Source organism: Pinus tabuliformis, chromosome J, assembly GCF_031772625.1.
Source record: "Pinus tabuliformis cultivar Carrire ecotype Pingquan chromosome J, CPIR1, whole genome shotgun sequence".
NCBI classification, from domain to species: Eukaryota; Viridiplantae; Streptophyta; class Pinopsida; order Pinales; family Pinaceae; genus Pinus; species Pinus tabuliformis.
This window is the reverse complement of record NC_142295.1, coordinates 213,733,906-213,753,055: the sequence shown is the minus strand read 5'-3', so window position 1 is coordinate 213,753,055 and position 19,150 is coordinate 213,733,906. Positions and strand designations below refer to the sequence as shown.

At 41.2% G+C, this 19,150-nt stretch overlaps 1 protein-coding gene across 1 annotated transcript in view; it reads left to right on the top strand.

The window, feature by feature from the left end:
- Nucleotides 1–19,150, top strand: part of LOC149226455 (uncharacterized) — a 547,178-nt gene that overhangs the window by 264,723 nt on the left and 263,305 nt on the right. Inside the window, exon 8 of the mRNA XM_089377496.1 lies at nucleotides 12,335–12,532. Coding sequence (XP_089233622.1) covers nucleotides 12,335–12,532 — 198 coding nt within the window. The remainder of the gene's footprint in view (nucleotides 1–12,334; nucleotides 12,533–19,150) is intronic.

The following is a 19,150-nucleotide window of genomic DNA, read 5'->3' as shown; positions in this document are numbered from 1 at the left end:
GCCTCTTAGCATCAACTGAGACTAGAACACTTGTATGATGCTACCATAAACTAACAATCTTTCTTAGCGAGGAAGGTGTTCTCTCCATCATACTCGACATCCTGTAGTTGGATTGACCACGCTGTTGATGCTTGGCGTCTATTATACCTCCTTTCTTCACATCTCACGCTGATTTCTCCCTGCCATTGGAAATCACTGTGAAAAAGTCTGTTTGGAAAACATTGTCCATCATGCTACTATGCATACGTTGATCTACCTCACATTGTTGTTGGCACTGCTCAACCACTGCAACTACTGCAATAGTGAGTTTGATCTCATTTGATCTTCCTCTCAAGCAGAATTGGGAAATCTCTTTTCCTTCCAACAAAGCCTCTCCTTTATAACTCGCACTCCTTCCTGCATGCTGAACAAGACTGTATAGTTCTAGTGCAGGAACTTCAATCTTGGAATACTTTTTCAGTAGTAACTCTGCCTCATGTTTCTCATTGAAGCTACTCGCTCTTCGCACAAGATTGCTTCTCGACATTGATACACGATTTGTAGCCTTGAACCACGAACCAACTGACTGTCTCTGGCTAGAACTGTGCCTTGCTTTCTGCAACTGACCAATTCGCACTGCCTCCCGCGACGTCATCTGCTGGAATTAACTTGACCTCCGTTTGTCCTCCAGAAAACTGGAAACCTCTCTTTATGGAACTGCGCCTTGGTTTCTGCAACTAGCCAATTCTCATTGGCTGTGTCATGGCACCTAGTTTTGCAATTGTCTTTGGAGTATTGACTGCAACTAGCTCTTCTACTGTCTATTTGACGACATCCTGCTACACTGATCTCCTGCTACTTAATACTTTGGGCTCTTGTATCTAAGGTACTGATCTATGTGAAGAATATACAACAATTGGATTTGATCTATTGATAAAGCCCTCCATGGCTAGATTTAGATCTCCTTGCTGCTCCTTCCACGAATCCTGCCCATCTGACACAATGGAGTCTCATACTCCTTCTCTTGAGTCTAGTGCGGCTATATCTCCTTTCGAGTATTGTCCATGGTTGGAACCCTTCTTCACTTTGCAACTTTCACTAGACAACTCACACTCCTTCCCACACTTGTCTCGGGCAACCGGAAATTGATCTTCTGCCCATATCTGCATTTTGGCTAACTTGCACAACATATTCTAGCAATATCATATTGCCATCTCTACGAAACTCAAATAAACTAGAGAGTAGCGTTGGAAATATCCTTCTCCTTCCTTTTCATCCTTCCTTTTGCTACTTGCACTCCCTTTATGTTAAAATTGGCAACTAGGGCCAAAATCCATGTGGGTCAGTTTATTTATGGCAGCTGATATTTTTATTGGATCCCTCTCATCGAGAGGTGTAGGATTGATCTAAAGATCATCCGGTTCCGATAAGTATTTATGGAGATATGAATTTATTTTGATTATGAAATTATTATCAAGCCGACTAGTAACTTGAGTAGGCTCAGAAACCCAATAGTCATGCCTTTTCATCATCTACATTTTAGTATAAATTGGTAAGGACTTGAAGTCATTTGGATAACTATTCTTGGTGTGACCTCCTCCTCTCCACGTCTTGGGTTTTTCGTGCAGGAGAGAGACACCAAGGGTTATACGCTGGCCTACTAGTGATGCCCTAATTCGTTGACAAGGAGAGGCTTAAAACGTTGGTCATTGATGACACTAATACACAGATCAGGGAGACTCATATACGCTGTACATAACGATACTTATACGCAGATCATGGAGATTCTACGCAGGTCATGAAGACTCATACGTAGTCAATGGTGACACTCAAATGCAGTCAAAGCTGACATGTAAAACGCACTTATAGAGACATGTAAGAAGCAGTACAAACATGCCCTAGCCGCAGGTCATAAAGACACTTATGTACAGATCATGGAGACTTCTTTATATGTTGTTCATTAAGGTCTTTATATGCTGTTCATTAAGGTCTTTATACGTTGTTCATAAAGGACTTTATACACAGATCATTAATGACATTTATAAGTAGATCATGGAGACTTATGTATGCTGTACATGATGACACATACGCAGATCATAAAGGAATTTATACGCAGATCATTGATGACATTTATAAGCAGATCATGGAGACTTATGTATGCTGTACATGATGACACATACGCAGATCATAAAGGACTTTATACGCAGATCATGAAAACTATATATGCTGTACATGATATGTAATCTGGGAACATCTAAGAACAGTCTTGATGTGCTATGAAACGTTGAAAAGAAGATCTCGGTATATAGATCACAGTGACATACATCCTGTACAGCTGTGACTTAAAGCATTAAATGATGCACCAATATGCAGCGATAGTAATCACTTCTGCAAAGAATGTCATTCTCATAAAAGGTAAGAGACAGGATCATAATCTTACAGTACAGTAAGGTGCAATTATGATCTGAAGGTACTAAGATCATCTCAGCCTCTAGGAACAGTCATGGTGTATAATCCTCTCATCAAAGCAGTAATGAATGATGATGAATGAAGCAGCATGATGATGAAAGATGCAGCACCGTGGGCATGACAAGAATGGATGATGAATGAGATCATGAGTATGGGCAGCTCGATGATGAATAAGACCATGGAAGATGCAGCATGATGAGCAGCATGAAGATGAGAGCAACTCAGTCATCATGGTTCAACACATGTGACAGTAGAGCTTGGTGTCACACGGTTATGTGCAACAAATGGATGAGATGCAGCACCATGATAGGTGAAGGAGTCACCTTAGAGAATCAGTTGAAGCAATATGTCTTCAACTGTTCTCTGCAGATATCAAAAGTCAAAGTGTTGACTTGTATTGTAAATATACTATCTCTCTCACTTTCTCTGCTGAACTTTGAAGAACATAAAAGAAGAATTGATCAAGGGTTTCCCCACATTGTGGGGTTTGTCCTTGGCTAGTGCCACATCCTGTGTCCTCTTGTCTTGGCTTGTTTTCTGCGATTTATATTTATGTTCTATCTGCAGTTTACTTTAATGCTGATGTGATTGCTAACTGTGAAAATTTAAATAAATTGCTCTAGCATAGAACATACATAAAATTAACACTTTAGAATGTGTAGATGTGCTCTCACCTGCATCCAAAAATCCTTCTCCGGCACGCACATTGCATGTTGCTCCTCTTTGGGCAACTCGCTCTACCTTCTGGAAGTCCTCCGGATTCTGGCACACGTACTGTTGCTCTTAAAGCACGCACTGGCTGAACTTACAAGTCTATGCTAGGGCCTTCTGCTACTAGAAATTACAAATCTCCTCCTAGAAACTGGAAACCCTCTTAAAAATTCTAGAAATTCCCTCTCCGTGTGCCTTTCTCTTCCTGCCCTGCGCAAATCTACAACTACAAACCCTTGCTGCAAACCTCTGCACCCAGATCTACTCTGCAAAACAACTGATCTGCTCACCTGAACTCCTCTCCGACAAATCTACTGCCTACTAGAACTGCTACTAAGCAAATCAAACTTTTCCTGCTCTCTGGTTCTGGAAATTGATTTTCTATCCCAGCAATTCGCACTGCGTGATTGGCTTGCGTAGATATGGAGACTGGTGCTTTAGATCTACCTCTGAAACTGCACGAAAATGGTTCCCTCACTTCTGAGCCTATGATTTGATCAATAATGCTCTAATACAATGTGAAATTTCCTTAAATGAACCATTTGGAGTTTATTCTTCTAATTGGTTAGCAGTTTAGTTGTTTATGACAAATAATGAATAAATCATTGATGCATTCTTCACAATAAAATTACATTGCGTAAGTTAAATAAGGAACTGAGAAATAGATGCCCATGCGCACAATAAAATTGACACCGTTATTTTAGACTAAACATCCTGGAAAAACCCCGAAGGGAATACTTGTGGAATAGATGAGGGTTTATTTTATTATGCAACAATTTGAGAAATATTACGATACGGATGCCTAACTGCCAATCCTCCGTCAAATATACTAAAAAAATAATTTGGAGATCAAAGATCTCCTTTGCTAATCAACTCGGCCTCCCTTCGCCTGCTCGCACCCCACACTAGTTACTTGCATTGCAACTTGGAACTTGCATTGTTGGCTCTGAATAACTCGCACTGCCTGGAAACTGGCTCTAGCTGAGTCATCCTACCTACCTTTGCCACTAGAAACTGCTCACTTTGCCTTCCGAAACTAGATCTGACCTCTAGCTGTTGATTTGTGGCTCTTCTGGCAACTCGCACTGGGGTTTTTGGCAATTTGCATTGCTTGTACAACCTCCTTTGCAGAGATGTATTCAGCCTCCCTTTTCCTACCTCTCCGGCACTGGAAAATCATTGGGAAGCTCTCCGAAAACCTCCTCCCAAATTATCTGTTGCCCACTCTCTCCAATGCTCTCCCTCCGGCTCAAATTGCGCCCTCACAAAATCTGCGAACTAGGTAGCTCGATCTTCCTCAATGCAATTGAGGCTCGACGTGTCTCTCTCCATCCCTTCGAGCTGCTCTTATAATCTCTTATTGAGTCTTCGACGACAATGGTTAAATCTCCATCAATGACTAGGACCAATTAGACTTCACCAATAGAAGTCTCTATAGCAATCTCGAAGATCCTTAATTAATTAACTTTAATTTACAATAATTTTATTATGGTAAATTAATTTAATTAAGGTGTTTCCCAAGCTTATCTCATGAAAGCTTTTCTAGGTTTTGGAGATCTGTTCCTTGTTAGTTTTTGGTAGCATTAGATGTGTTCTAGCCATGAAAATTGGTGGAGAGGCTAAGGCACATGAGTTCTAAAGAACCCAGAAATCATTTGGAGAAATTCCACCTGGATTGTATTTTATTAAAATAATTAATATTTTTAATGGGGTTCTTAAGTCTAAACTTAGGAAAATTAAAGTATTAATGGGTATTAATCGAAATATGGGTGATAATGTTCTAGAAAGCCGATCAAGTCAAGTTTTAATCTTAGCCGTTGATTAGAGACTTAATCTCAGCCGTTGAAGTCTCAATGAGAAAAGTATAAGAAGGAGGCTTGGGGTTTATTTAGAAAGACACATGGAGAGATTAAAGAAATTGATTTTCTGAGGTGAAAAGTTCGCAGGAGGAAAATCGATTAGGGAGATCTTGTAGCAAAGGGGCAGGGATAGTTCAGGAACACAAATAGAGAGGCGGAGAGAAGCTTGTGGAGGCAACGCAGTAGCCAAGAGAGCTGACGTTGAGCCAATTTTGGCCCATGTAGCCTTGAAGTAGGGCTAGAAGGCCCAACACAGAGGGAGAAAGTTGCCTTCCATGCAGAGAGTCGGAACTGTCGAAATAGCCGGGAAAGCTGATGCAGTGGGCAAAAGAGCTGACGCAGAGCCTCAGAGAGCTCCACGCAGTTATTGCGAAGGGGAAACACAGTTGTAGTCGAGGACAGGCAGTTTTGCTACTAGATCAGCTGGAATCTACAGGGTGAAGTGACGTAAAATTCACTTAGGTTTTTTGCCATTGTATTTCTCTGTCACTAGTTTGCTGGGAGGGAAACCAACATTTGTATTCGAAACCACTGCTTAATAATAGAAATCCCTCAGAACTGCTACACTAGTTTTTCGCGTTGGGTTTTTTTGGGGACAGTTGTCCAAAAATAACGATGTCCATTATGTTGTATTTTATTTCTTTCTTAGAATCTTGTTTCCGCTTATAATTTAATTAAGTGAAGGCTACAGTAGTATTTACTTCGATATTTACCATAGAACACAATATATAACTTGTATGGATTAACAAGTAGGAAAAGTAACATCAGTTTGCTGTAGTAGGGATTCTTGTTGTGGAATTTTCACATGGTATCAGAGGTACAGGTGAAGCAAGAAGAGAAGAGCTGGTAGATCCAGCGCTGAGTAGAAGAAGGGTGTTCGAAAAAGCTGCTGGAGGCAGCAGTTCGAAAACCCAGAAGGTTGACACAGTTCCAAGCCGGGAGGGCAGATTTTCAAGGCAGTCTCTCTTTGAGTGAGTTGACGGAGAGAAGGACTTCAAGTTGAAATTTTTGACAGGGTAGAGGGAGCAGCGTTGAAGCCTCGGTGTGAGAGAGCTGGTGGGACGCAGATTTTCAGCAGGTCATTTGCTGGGCTGAAAAACGTCAGAAGAGAGAAGAGAAGCACCTTGAGGGAACTTTTCCTCAATAGACTTCCCGCCGAGAAGTTAGTTTTCTCATTGGCTGAGTAGTAGCAATGAGAAGTAGAGGGGGGCTTTTCGACACTTTTTGGCAGATATGGCAACCAGTGGCTTGAGGGATTAGGACAGGTTGGACGGTGAATCCAACTACGTCATCTAGAAGGCTAGAATGTCTTTCCTTCTAGATGAGATGCACTTAAAACATACGTCAAGAGTATTGTGGTTGTTCCCGTCGATAATGATCAGAAGAAGTACAAGGCCGAGCAGGGGAAGGCGAAGAGGTTCATACTCGATGGAGTTCGAGATCATGTGGTCTCACACTTGCAGGGCAAAGATACAGCTCGAGAAATGTGGGAAGCTTTGTCTTCACTGTATGAAGGTTCTTCCAAACAACGAAAGATGTACTTAGAACAAAAGTTGCAGCGGACATTAATGCAGAAGGGAGAAGGGGTTAACTCCTATCTTTAACGTCTTCAGGACACTAGAGACCAGCTTGCTGTAGTGGGGTCTACTCCTTAGTCTACCGTGATGGTAAGGACGACCTTGAATGGAGTCTTGGATGAATGGCAAGTCGTCGTCCAAAGTATATTGGGCAGGGAAAGTCTACCTTCATGGGAGGAGATGTGGGCAGCTCTTCAACAGGAAGAAATAAGGAGGGACCTAGTTAAGGTCAACTTCAATGGCGACAATGGGAGTGGCATGAAGACCAACGAGGAGGAGGAGAACGCAACTCTAGCATCAAAGGGACAACAAAAGTAGAAGCGGAAGGCAGACATTTCGAAGGTAAAATGTTTCCAATGTGGTGAGTTGGGCCACTTTGCATCCCAGTGTCCTTTGAAGCAAAATGATAAGGATGAGAAAGATGATCCTAAGTTTGCTCCAACAAAAATTGACGAAGATGAGTTTTCCATGAGTGCCCACACATCCCCAGGAGGGAAATGGGGCGATATTGAGCTGTAGTCGGGAGGACTACATGTGGGCAGGATCCTTGAGGAACCGACCTCTTGGATCAATTCCTTGCTACGGGAGCCCAAGATTCAACAGTAGCGAGATGTACTTAGTGTCAGATGATGCAGTGGGTTGGTTGGAGAGATAGATGCTGTAGCTGAGACCAGAGACTGATTAGCACAGAGCAAGGTTGGCAGTAGTGCAGAAGTCAGCAGTAATGCAGAAGATTCAGAGGGTCAGAGACTAGTAGTAGTCAGATTCCAACATTCACGTAGTATTATACTGGACACAATTAGTTCAAAAATTTCGGATGCTTTTCCGTTGTTGAGCAACAACAATTGGAAAATGATGTAGTGCAGAGCTAGCAGTGGCAGTGTTAGCAATAGATGCAGAGGGAGCTGTAGTACAGATGCAACAATGGCAGTGGTAGTGTCATGGGCAACAATATAGTAGCAACAACAACATAGTGTTGGTAGCAGCAACAATGTAGAAAGGAGAGGCTTAAGAGAAAGCAACATGTAGTTGGACTTGTTGCTAGAGCACATTCCTCGCTAAGAGGGAGTGTTAGTTTTTGGTAGCATCAAATGTGCTCTAGCCATGAAAATTGGCAGAGAGGCTAAGGCACATGAGTTCTAAAGAATCCAAAAATCGTTTGGTGAATTTCCACCCGGTTTGTATTTTTTTAAAATAATTAATATTTTTAATGGGGTTCCTAAGTCTAAACTTAGGAAAATTAAAGTATTAATGGATATTAATCAAAATATGGGCGAGAATGTTCTAAAAAGCAGATCAATTCAAGTTTTAATCTTAGTCGTTGATTAGAGAGTTAATCTTGGTCGTTGAAGCCTCAACGAGAAAAGTATAAGAAGGAGGCTTGGGGTTCATTTAGATAGACGCACAGAGAGATTGAAGAAATCGATTTTCTGACGTGAGATGTTCTTAGGAGGAAAATCGATTGGGGAGATCTTGTAGCTGAGTGGCAGGGATAGTTTGGGAATACAGACAGAGAAGTGAAGAGAAGCTTGTGGAGGCAGCGCAGTAGCCAGGAGAGCTGACGTTGGGCCAGTCTAGGTCCACACGGCCTTGACGCAGAGGGCCACCGCAGAGGGAGAAGACTGCCTTCCAGCCAGAGAGCCAGAACTATCGGGAACTACGAGAACAGTCGACAAAGCTAACGCAATGGGCAGAAGAGCTGACCCAGAGCCTCATAGAGCTCCACGCAGGCCCACACAGTTACTTCGAAGGGGCAACGCAGTTATAGCCGGGGACAACCTGTTTTGCTGCCGGATTAGCCAGACTCTGCAGGGTGAAGTGATGTAAAACTCACTCAGGCTTTCTGCCATTGTATTTCTCTGTCACTGGTTCACCGAGAGGGCAACCAACATATGTATTCAGAACTACTGCTTAATTATAGAAAACCCTCAGAACTGCTGCACTGATTTTCCCGCATTGGGTTTTTCGGGGACATTTGTCCAAAAATAATGATGTCCATTGTGTTGTATTTTCTTTCTTTCTCAGTATCGTGTTTCCACTTATAATTTAATTATGTGAAGGTTGCAGTAGTATTTATTTCGATATTTATCGTAGAACACAATAAATAACTTGTATGGATTAACAAGTAGGAGAAGTAACGTCAGTTTGCTACAGTAGGGATTCTTGTTGTGGAATTTTCACATTCCTTAGCCTCTCAGCATCATCTGAGAGTATAACACCTGTCCGATGCGACCATAAGCTAATAGTTTATATTAAAAAACAGATGTCCATCTCATGCTCTCAAAAACAAGACTCTTTATGAAATGTGGTATGGCCACATTCTTTCGGTAAGACATATCAAGGTTTTTGGTTCCACCTATTATGCATTGAATCCTAAGGAACAAAGAAACAAACTTGGTGCAAGGAGTCAAATGTGTATCTACTTGGGGCACTTGGATACCTCCAAAGCATATTGTCTCTATGATGAACTAAATAAGAAGTTTATATTGTCTAGAGATGTGATTTTTCTTGAATCTTCCAAGATTGACAATGTTGTTGAGCAACAACTTGATCGCTTGGACAGATTTGGGTATGCAAAATCTTTTCAGGAATTTGATAATGAAATTCCATATCTTGAAGGGGGGGTCCCTATCCTGGATTAATTTGTGGAATCTCCTTTTGAAGCACTCTCTCCCCATCATGAAGCTCCAACCACTTCTGATCAAGAAGACACTTTGAGTGATGTGATTGAGAGAATTGGAAGACTAAATCTTGATTTAGCCCCATCTCAGTCAACAGAACAACCTGGGCCATCTCAAAAAGGTCCTCCAAAATGGTCACTAACACACTTGAAAGTTTTCATCTTGATGAGGTTGGAAAGACAGGAACGAGAAGTTCTACTAGACATAATGGAGGTGATGTAGATGATTCTGATTCAACTATTGACATGGATGTTTCTTATGATTGTGAATTAAATTTGTCTACTAGTTTCGAGCCAACTTCCTTTAAAGAAGCTGCTTCTTATGGTGAATGGAAACAAGCAGTGCAGAAAGAGCATTGTTCTCTTAAAAGAATGGAACTTGGACGCTGGTGGACCCTCCATTTGGAAGCAAGTTGATTGGCTGCAAGTGGGTCTTCATGAACAAGTATAAATCAGATTCAACAAATTCCACAGATTCCAACAATAGAGGCAGAATATGTGGCAGTTGTAGAGGCAACAAAGGAACTTGTGCCACTGGGGAAAATTCTTGAAGATTCGCAGGAGAAACAAGTGGATTCTACTCCTCTTTTAATTGACAATAGATCTGCAAAAAAATTGGCCAAGAATCCAAAGTTCCATGATCGAACCAAGCATATCAATACAAAGTATCATTTGATTCGACATCATGTTGAAGCCAAGACTATTCACATATGCCATTGTTCCACAAATGAGAAGATTTCATACATCTTGTCCAAAGCGCTTGGAAGCGAAAAGTTTGAAAGATTTAGAATGATGCTTGGACTTACAAACACCCCTTCAGATTAAAGGGGGGGATGGCGACTCCTAATCATCTGGGATTGGGCAAATATCTTGTAAATATTTAAATATAAAATAAGAAGTTGAAGAGATCTTGGAATGTGAATCCCAGTAGTCACTCCTCTATGTGTATATATTAATGTTATTCTTAATAGAGATTTCAATTCGTGGAGTTACCAAAATACTTGCCCTAACATATGGAATAGGGAGAGATGGGACAACACTATCTCAATCGGGGTTTCCCAAGTAGTGACCCTCCTATACCCATTCGGTCATTGGGGGAGGTCCCACTTGACTAGGATGAAATATTAACCTACCCATTTAAGGTGGGGGACCAAGGTGATGGTCAAAGCCCTTTTTCCTTCTAGGTTACCCCATAATCCATACCAAATGCCCAAAGTACAAATAAGCATAAGCACTCGATTGCAAAATGGATAAAGTACCTTTTGGTAGGCATCCCGCCTTCCAACGTGCACTCTTGCTAAATGAGCGAGGAAACATATGACTAATGCAGGTGGCGGAGATATGAATGGCACATCATCATTGGCTACTAGTGGCTGTTAGGGGCTGCTGGCTGGAAGAGATGGTAAGAGAAAATATTTCCATATGGGGTAACCCACTTTTGGTGGGTAACAGGGTTCATTTTGTTGTTGTATGTATATTTCGCCCACTTAAAAGTGTTGTAATTCATTATTTTGTTTACTCATTAATCAGCCCTAATTTTACACTTGTTTATCATAGATTCTGGGGCGCTTTCCTCATTGCTGTCATGAAATATTTGCATGCTTTAAATTGCTGATTGAAGCACTTGTTTATAATAGCAAAGTGTAATTTTGTGATTGCATTAGTTTGGGAACCTATTTAGGTCTCTTTAGGTCATACTAAACCCTCTAGATTTAGCCATAGGATCCTTTGAACTTGCTCTCTTGAAATTATGCCTTAAATCACATGAAATTCCAATCATTGCATGCTTGTATTTGGCTAAATCTTGTGGTAGAACCCTTAGGGTGAATTTAGTGTAAGTCCATTTGTGTTACCTAATCCCCAAGATGTTTTGGGGAAGCCTCCCTTGTGGGCATTGTATCCAACCACAAAAATGACGGGAGAAGTTGCTCAAGTAGATGTCGTAACTCTCCCATTTTTGGTCTCAATCTAGATTGCTAAGTGAGACTTTGCACTAGGGTGCTAGATTTTGCAGTAATAGGGGGCTTCATCATCTAATGAAGATTAGTTGCCCTTTATCATGTTGTATAATATGCTTAGGCCTTTGGCTATTTCTCATATTCATTTGTTTAGTTTATTTGGGTTTATGTTTCAGCGACAATGAGTTGCTTCCGTAAACCCACAGTGGATCACCAGTCAATTTTTTTGGGGTCCCGTTAACCTATATTTGCGATTGTTCGTGGACATTAATAATGCTATTTTATCGTATGTAATTATCTATATCTACGATTTCTGAGTACAAGGATGGAAACATGTTTCTAATTTCCAAAATATTTCCAGATCCCCAAAACTGTTACGGGAAGCTCAAAACTGTCGAGAGGTTTTCAACAGTTTCCATAAACATTTTGTGCTGTTTCCCAACTATTTCTGGAAACTGACAGAAATTGCCAGCAGTTTCCAACATTTTTTTCCTTACATTAAAAAATACAATAAAAGAAAATAAAATTAGAACCAAAAACAGTTATTTTTAGAAACTGTTATAGAGCTAATCCGATTTCTGGAAATGCATTTTTTGCCATATAAGATTTCCAGCTTTCAATACTTGGGCCCAGGGACACAGATGAATATTCTTATCGTTATTCTGCTATTTTTTTCTGAACTTCTGCTAATGTTACTCTAGATATACAAATCAGGGGAATTACCCAATCTGGGATGTCTACTTTTGTACTATAACAATTTGTATGAGACTGGAGCACATAAACAGTTCATCAATATAATACTTTACCAGGTTATTTAGTATATACCTTGGTTTTTTGAAGGGATTAAACTGTAGCTAACATGGATACAAGACATATGCAAGTTATATGTGCATTAGTAAGAAAGATGCAAATTATGTGTGCATTCTTTTTTATTTTTTATTTTTTTTTGCTTTCCTGCATTATATTTTCTTTTTCGCTCCTGTTATGGCTTCTTGTGGCAAAAGAAACTGAATCTTGTGTTTTCACTTTCTAACTCTCGTAGCTTTGGTCAAAAGTCTGCGTTTGATTAATATTATGAAACTTTTCTGTCTATTTTGGCAGGCATCACTTTCAAATTTGCCTTATGTTTCAGTGCCAAAAGCATTTATGCACCTGACTGGAAGGAAAGTACTAACAATGGAATGGATAACTGGTGATAAACCAAAAGAATTACTTTTCATATCGAAGGGATTGAATCCAGGTGGCCACATTTACTCAGACCAGCAGCGGTTGGAGGCAAGGAATCGACTTTTGAGTCTGGTTTGTATGTCTGATTCTTAGGCCCTAGATTTTCATTAATGTTGGTTGGTACATTATTTTGCTTTGTCTTGTTGTGTACGTTTTCACATAAAGCTGTGAAGAAGCTTCTGTATGAAACTCCTGGTGTAATATATGCATTGATTTGAAGGTAAAGCATAGATTATAGCCTAAAAATATCTGGTCTTTATACATATGAATGTCTTTTCTCCATCGAAGGTTCGGATTTGAAGATTTTTTGAAACAGGAGAACAAGGCTGAATGACAAAATAAACTAAATGTATGTTCTAGCTAGTTAATATCTCATGAGAAACTCCTGATTTAATAATGTGTATTTGTAAAGAATGAATGTTCATGTACGATAGATTCTTGTTAGCTGGACAAACGTATACCAGTGTTGCAAGAGCCAAATAACCATTCTAAAAAAGGTAATACAAGGAAATCGAATACCAAAAAACAGATAAGCTTTACTGTCTAAATGCAAAGGAAATATTTTTCAATCATTAAATTAGAAGGAAAACTGGATAGTCAATCATATGACCCTTAGGAAGGATGTCATTAACTAAATATTGTTGGTTTTAACAACATAAATTTAATTTCTACAAACAGATTCTTAATGAAAACAGAAAAGATGCAATGGCATACATACACACATTTAACACAGATTTTACCCATGAAGTACAAACAGGGAAAACCAGACAGATTTTTTAGTATATATTAGATCTTTACAATGTCACAATAAAATATGTATATCTAGTGGCATCCATAAACCATCAATCCATTAATCTTAGATTAGAGTACAACTATAGTTCCTTAACCAAAATTACAAACCATGGATTGAATGACCATGCACCACAAAACCACTAAAATAAAAAACCATGTGTCGAAAACTGCATGTGAATCACGTGTGGAGCTAGTCATGCAAAGAATATAGCACACACCTAACATTATCTCACTTGTTATTTTCTTTGCATATAGGGGGCCGAATCTAGGGCACCAATGTTCATTGTTTCTCTGTACCAAGAAAACTTCTTGGTGTTCACAGACTTTATTAGTGAATCTACAACATTTTTCAGCGTCTTCACCTTCACGAGCAACACCTTCTTCCTTCAACCATGTTTCTCACAAAGCGATACTGAACATCAATAAGATTTGTTTTAGAATGATAAGACGGGTTCTTTGCAGGAAGATTACACTCTGACTGTCACAATCTATCCTTACTGCTTCTTGTACTAACTCAATTCCTGAACCTAATCTTTGTAACCATATTGCTTCCTTGTGTGCATGAGTGGTTGTCATGTGTTCAACTTATGTAGTTGAGAGTGCCACTATAGACTTTATCTTGCTCATCCAACTTATTGTTCCTCCAAATAAGTTAAACACATCCGTTTGTACATTTGCTATGATCTATATCTCCAGCCCAGTCCACATCAACAAATCCATGTATATCCAACGCTTTGTCCAATCCTAGTCTTCCTTGGTAGCATAATCCATACCTAGTAATGTCACGCAAATAGCTAAAATCCCTCTATACTGCTACACAATGCTCCCTTGGTTTTGACATACATCTGCTGAATACTTTCGTTGCATGTGCAATGTCCAATCTAGTATAGACCATTGCATACATCAAACTAACAACTACACTAGCATATAAAACATAGGATATGTCCTCTTCATCTTCTAGTGTCTTTGGACATTGATATGCAAATAACTTTACAACTATAGGAATAGGAACCTTTACTGACATACATTCCTGCATATTAAACCTCTGCAATATTTGTTGATTTTTGGGTAGGATCGGATGTGCTCTAGCTTTTGTGGAGGGGTTAGAACACATGGGATCTCCAAGACCCAGAAATCGTTGGGAGAAATTCCACCCAGAGTGCATGTTATTCAAATAATTAATTATTTTTAATGGTGCCTAAGTTAAAACTTAGGAAATTAAAATAATTAAAGTGAATTAATGTAAATATAGGTGAGAAGCTTCTAAGTGACGAGGATCAAGTCTAATTTAATCTTAGCCTTTGATTAGAGATTAGATCACGATCGTTGATTTCTCAATAGGAAAAGTATAAAGGAAGGCTTGGGGTTAGTTGGAGAACACACACAGCGAGAGCAACATGTTGAAATTTCTAAGTCTAACAGTTAGAAACCCTCCATGTACTTTCTGATTTATTCCTTCCTACTTGTTCTGATTAATTAACAAGTTATTTACCATGTAAATACTGAAAATAAACACAAGTACATGCTCAACACATTACAGATCATCAACTGAAGGAAACAGAAACAAGCACACAAATGACACTGTTATTTTTGGACTAATGTCCCCAGAAAAACCCAATGTGGGAAAACCAGTGTAGCTATCTGAGGGTTTGATTTATTAAGCAGTTTCATAATACAATCTGGGTGCCAAATCCGGCTCACCCAACAGAGAAAAATCTCGGTAATAGTACCTCTCCTATGGAGATAGATGCTCTCGCTGAAACCCTGGATAAACACTCTGGCAGCTCCTCAGCTCCAATCTTCCCCACGAAAAACCCCAACGTCAGCCTCTAGGGACTGTGTCAGCCTCTTCTGCCCTCGACGTCAGCTTTCCCGGCAGTTCCGGCAATTCCTGGCAATTCCAATTGTTCCTGGCAGTTCTTGCTTCTGCCCTTTGTGTCAGCTTTCTCGACAGTTCTGGATGTTCCCAGCAGTTCCGAATTCTGCCCTCTGCATCATCTTTACTGGCAGTTCTGGCTTCTGCGCTTTGCATCATCTTTCCCGGTAGTTCCAGCAGTTCCCAACAGTTCCGGCTATTCCCAGCAGTGCTGGCTTCTGCCCTCTACGTTAGCTTTCCCGACAGTTCCGACAGTTCCCGACAGTCCTCGGCAGTTCCCGATTGTTCCCGGCAGTTCCGGCTTCTGCCCTCTGCGTCATCTTCTTGGCTGCTGCGCTGATCCTCCTGACACTATCTCTGCCTCTCTGCTTTTGTATTCTCGGTTGCTGCACTGATCCTCCCGGTACTATCTCTACCTCTCTGCTTCTGTATTCACTGCCCCTCAGCTGCAACTCCAGATCACTCTCTCAACCTTCTCAGCAAACCCAGCCCCAGAAAGTCGAAATCTTGATCTCTTGGTGTATTCTTCAAGTGACCCTCAAGCCTCCTCTTATACTTTTCTCGTTGACAGATCAACGGCCAAGATTAAATCCCTAATCAACAACTAAGATTAGATCTGGCTTGATCCATGACTTTTGGACCATTCTATTAAGTTTAGGTATGTTCTATGCTAGAGCAATTTATTTCAATTTTCACAGTTAGCTTAATAGTTTTTCCAGATTAGCAATCACATCAGCATTAAAGTAAACTGCAAATAGAACATAAATATAAATTGCAGAAGACAAGCCAAGACAAGAGGACACAAGATGTGGTGCTAGCCAGGGACAAACCCCAATGTGGGGAACCCGTCGTCAATTCTTCTTATATGATCTTCAATAGTTCAGTAGAGAGAGAGAGATAGAGATAGTACATTTACAGTAGAAGTCAACACTTTGACTTATCTAGATAAGAGCATAGATCATCTCCTAGGATGATGATACATGAGATCAGTTGAAGACACGCTGCTTCAACTGATTCTCCAAGGTGACTGCTTCACCTATCATAGTGCTGCATCTCGTCATCATGCTGCTGCTGTCCCATTGTACTTGCTGCTGTCCGTGCTTTACCATGCTGCTGCTGTCCATGATTCTTCATGCTTGTAGCTATCCCTATGTGTCACCAAGCTTGCAGCTGTCCTTCATGCTGCACCTTCACTGAGTCTCACAGAACTACTGTACTATGCATCACAACGTTCATCCTAAGATACCAAGGTTGCTTGCTATGGTGCTATGGCTTGCGGCCTAGCACTTAGCAATGCTAATGTAAGTGGTTTGAGTTAGGATCGCTGCAATAGTCCTAACGGATTGACCCGCTACCTACCACAGTTCATCTGTCATCTACAGCTCGCCCAAAAACAAATCTCCTTACCTTGATTGCTGTCCAAACAACCTTGATTAGGCTTCTATAGATACTTGGCCTAACAGCCCTACACACAGCTCCTACGCAACCTCCTTTCCCACGCAGTAGTAGCCTCTCTCTACAGCTCAAATAGAAGTGCCCTAACTGTCTTTACTCCAACATGTCGGTGCTCTTCAATTACCCTCAAGGTAGGCCTGCGAGGAGCCTACTTAATCGGCCTAATCTCCAGCACCTTGTTCCTTTGAGACAACCCTGTTCTTGGGCCTGTTTGCACCCTCAAACAGCGCTCAAACCAACCCGCATCCCCACAGCAACTCGACCTCTAATTAGGTCCTCCACGCTGTCCTCACGCTGTCACTTTTGCTACGGCTAGGGCATAATATGTTTTCCCAATCCATGCTGTGACCATGACCGCATTTTAGGGCAGCGTTAGAGCTATGTTGTAAGACTGTGGTTAGGGCTTTTGTGGATCTCCATTTAGTTGTGCTCATGACTGCGCTTAAGTGTCTCTTCTTGCTGCATATTAGAGAGCGTATTAGGGCATCAAGTGGCTTCTCCATATCAGCGTTAAGGCTGGCTTTATGGGCTTTAGTTTAGGGCAACGTAGGTCTCCTTAGAAAACCTTTACAGCTCCACGTCTAGGGCTTCTCCTTGACAACGTATGAGAAACTGTGTCTCCTCCATGACAACGTTAGGGTCTAGGGCTTCTTCTAGGGCAGTGTATCATCTTGAGATCTCTCCTCCCACCAAAACCCAAAGACAAGTGGAGAGGAAGAGATCACAAGAGGTGTGTAAAATGACTTGAGAGTCACCTTTATTTATAGTGCTACATTGAGGATGAGAGGGGGCAATTTGGTTGCTGGTCGACCTTGATGAATTGTCCCATAACACAAATAAATTCATATCTCCATGAATACTTATTGGAATCAGATGATCTTTAGATCAATCCTACACCTCTCGACGAGAGGGATCCAAAGAAAAATATTAGCTGCCATAAATAAGATGACCCACATGGATTTTGGCCCTAGTTGCCAATTTTAACACTCCCCCTCAACTAGGGAGAACTCCATCCGCTGATCCATCTGTCTGACTGTACTATCTTTGCCATCAGTGCCCTGCACTGCTCTGCTTTTCTCTGCTCTGCTGAACCATGAAGAAGAAGAATTGATCGAGAATGTCTCATGCCATTTTCTACTGACCCGAAGTCAGTCTATATGAGAGTGTGTCATATCACTCTTACTGACCCGAAGTCAGTTTTATTGATCCCAGATCAGTATCACAAGAGAGTGTCTCAAACCACTCAGACTGATCCCATATTAGTTTCATTGATCCCAGATCAATGGAGGTCATCCTAGCATAGGGAGTACGGTAGATACAATGATGCGTCCATTGATAGTGCTACTATGGTCCCTAATCCCATTTCCCTGCTCATTGATCAGATGAGAGGTACTTCCCATGAGTCCCAGACTGCATGGGTAGGATGCCTCGACAGGAGAACTAATCATCTTGTCCATAGGAGAACGAATCATCCTGTCCCACAGTCGCCATGGGAGAACTAATCATCCCAACCCACAAGAGAACTTATCATCCTGTTTCACAGCTGCCACGGGAGAGCTAATCATCCCGGCCCACAGGAGAACTAATCATCTTGTTCCACAGTCGCCACAGGTATCACAGGGGAAGATTGAACCTGTCACCCTGTACATAGCGCACCACTAGGTGAGTCGCCCTGTGGTCGTATGTCGCTCCAAGAAGTACCCTGCGCTCCCTAGAGCTCCCAGAGCTCAATGTGTGCATCATACATGCCCCTCATAAGAGGGTCTTTGAACGACACCAAGTCGTTCTAGGAAAGTCAAGAATTTGACCTTTCCCAGCGGCTTCGTAAAAAATGTCGGCGACCTGCTCATTTGTACCGATATGTTGGAGCCTTCTCGCTCATCGACTTACCATATCCCAGATAAGGTAGTATCTGATGTCTATCTGCTGGAGCAATCATCGAATACGGGATTCCTCAACAATCGAATCCCCCCCTGGTTGTCACAGAGAATCACAGTGGTATTCATCATGTGTACAAACAACTCACTGAAGAGCTTCCACAACCAACCAGCTTCAAACGAGGTCATACTCATAGCTATGTATTCGGTCTTAGCGGTGCTCAAGGCAACCGTCTTTTGCTTCTTGCTTAGCCATGATATTGAAGCAGAATCCAAAGAGAACCAACACTAAGAAGTGCTCTAGTGATCCTCCACACTGCCTGCCCAGTCAGCATTCGAATAATCATGTAGCTTCATATTCCCGGCAGTGTATCTCAATCCATGAGAGATTGTGCCTCAAAGATATCTCAGAAGATTCCTGGCACCAATCCAGTGAGGCTCAACCAAATATGAGCTCACCATGCTAACTGCAAAACATATATCCGGACGAAAGTTCACCAAGAACATTGATGCAAATGAGTTTATGAAACTCAGAGGCATTTCCAAAATCTGGTCCGGCATCATCACCATATAACTTCTGAAAGTTAAGATCCTGAAGGTAGTCATGGGCTTTCAGTTTACCATTCCACATCCGGAATCCAACTCCCTCTTACTTCTACAAGTGAGAGGGTCAACACCTATCAGAAATAG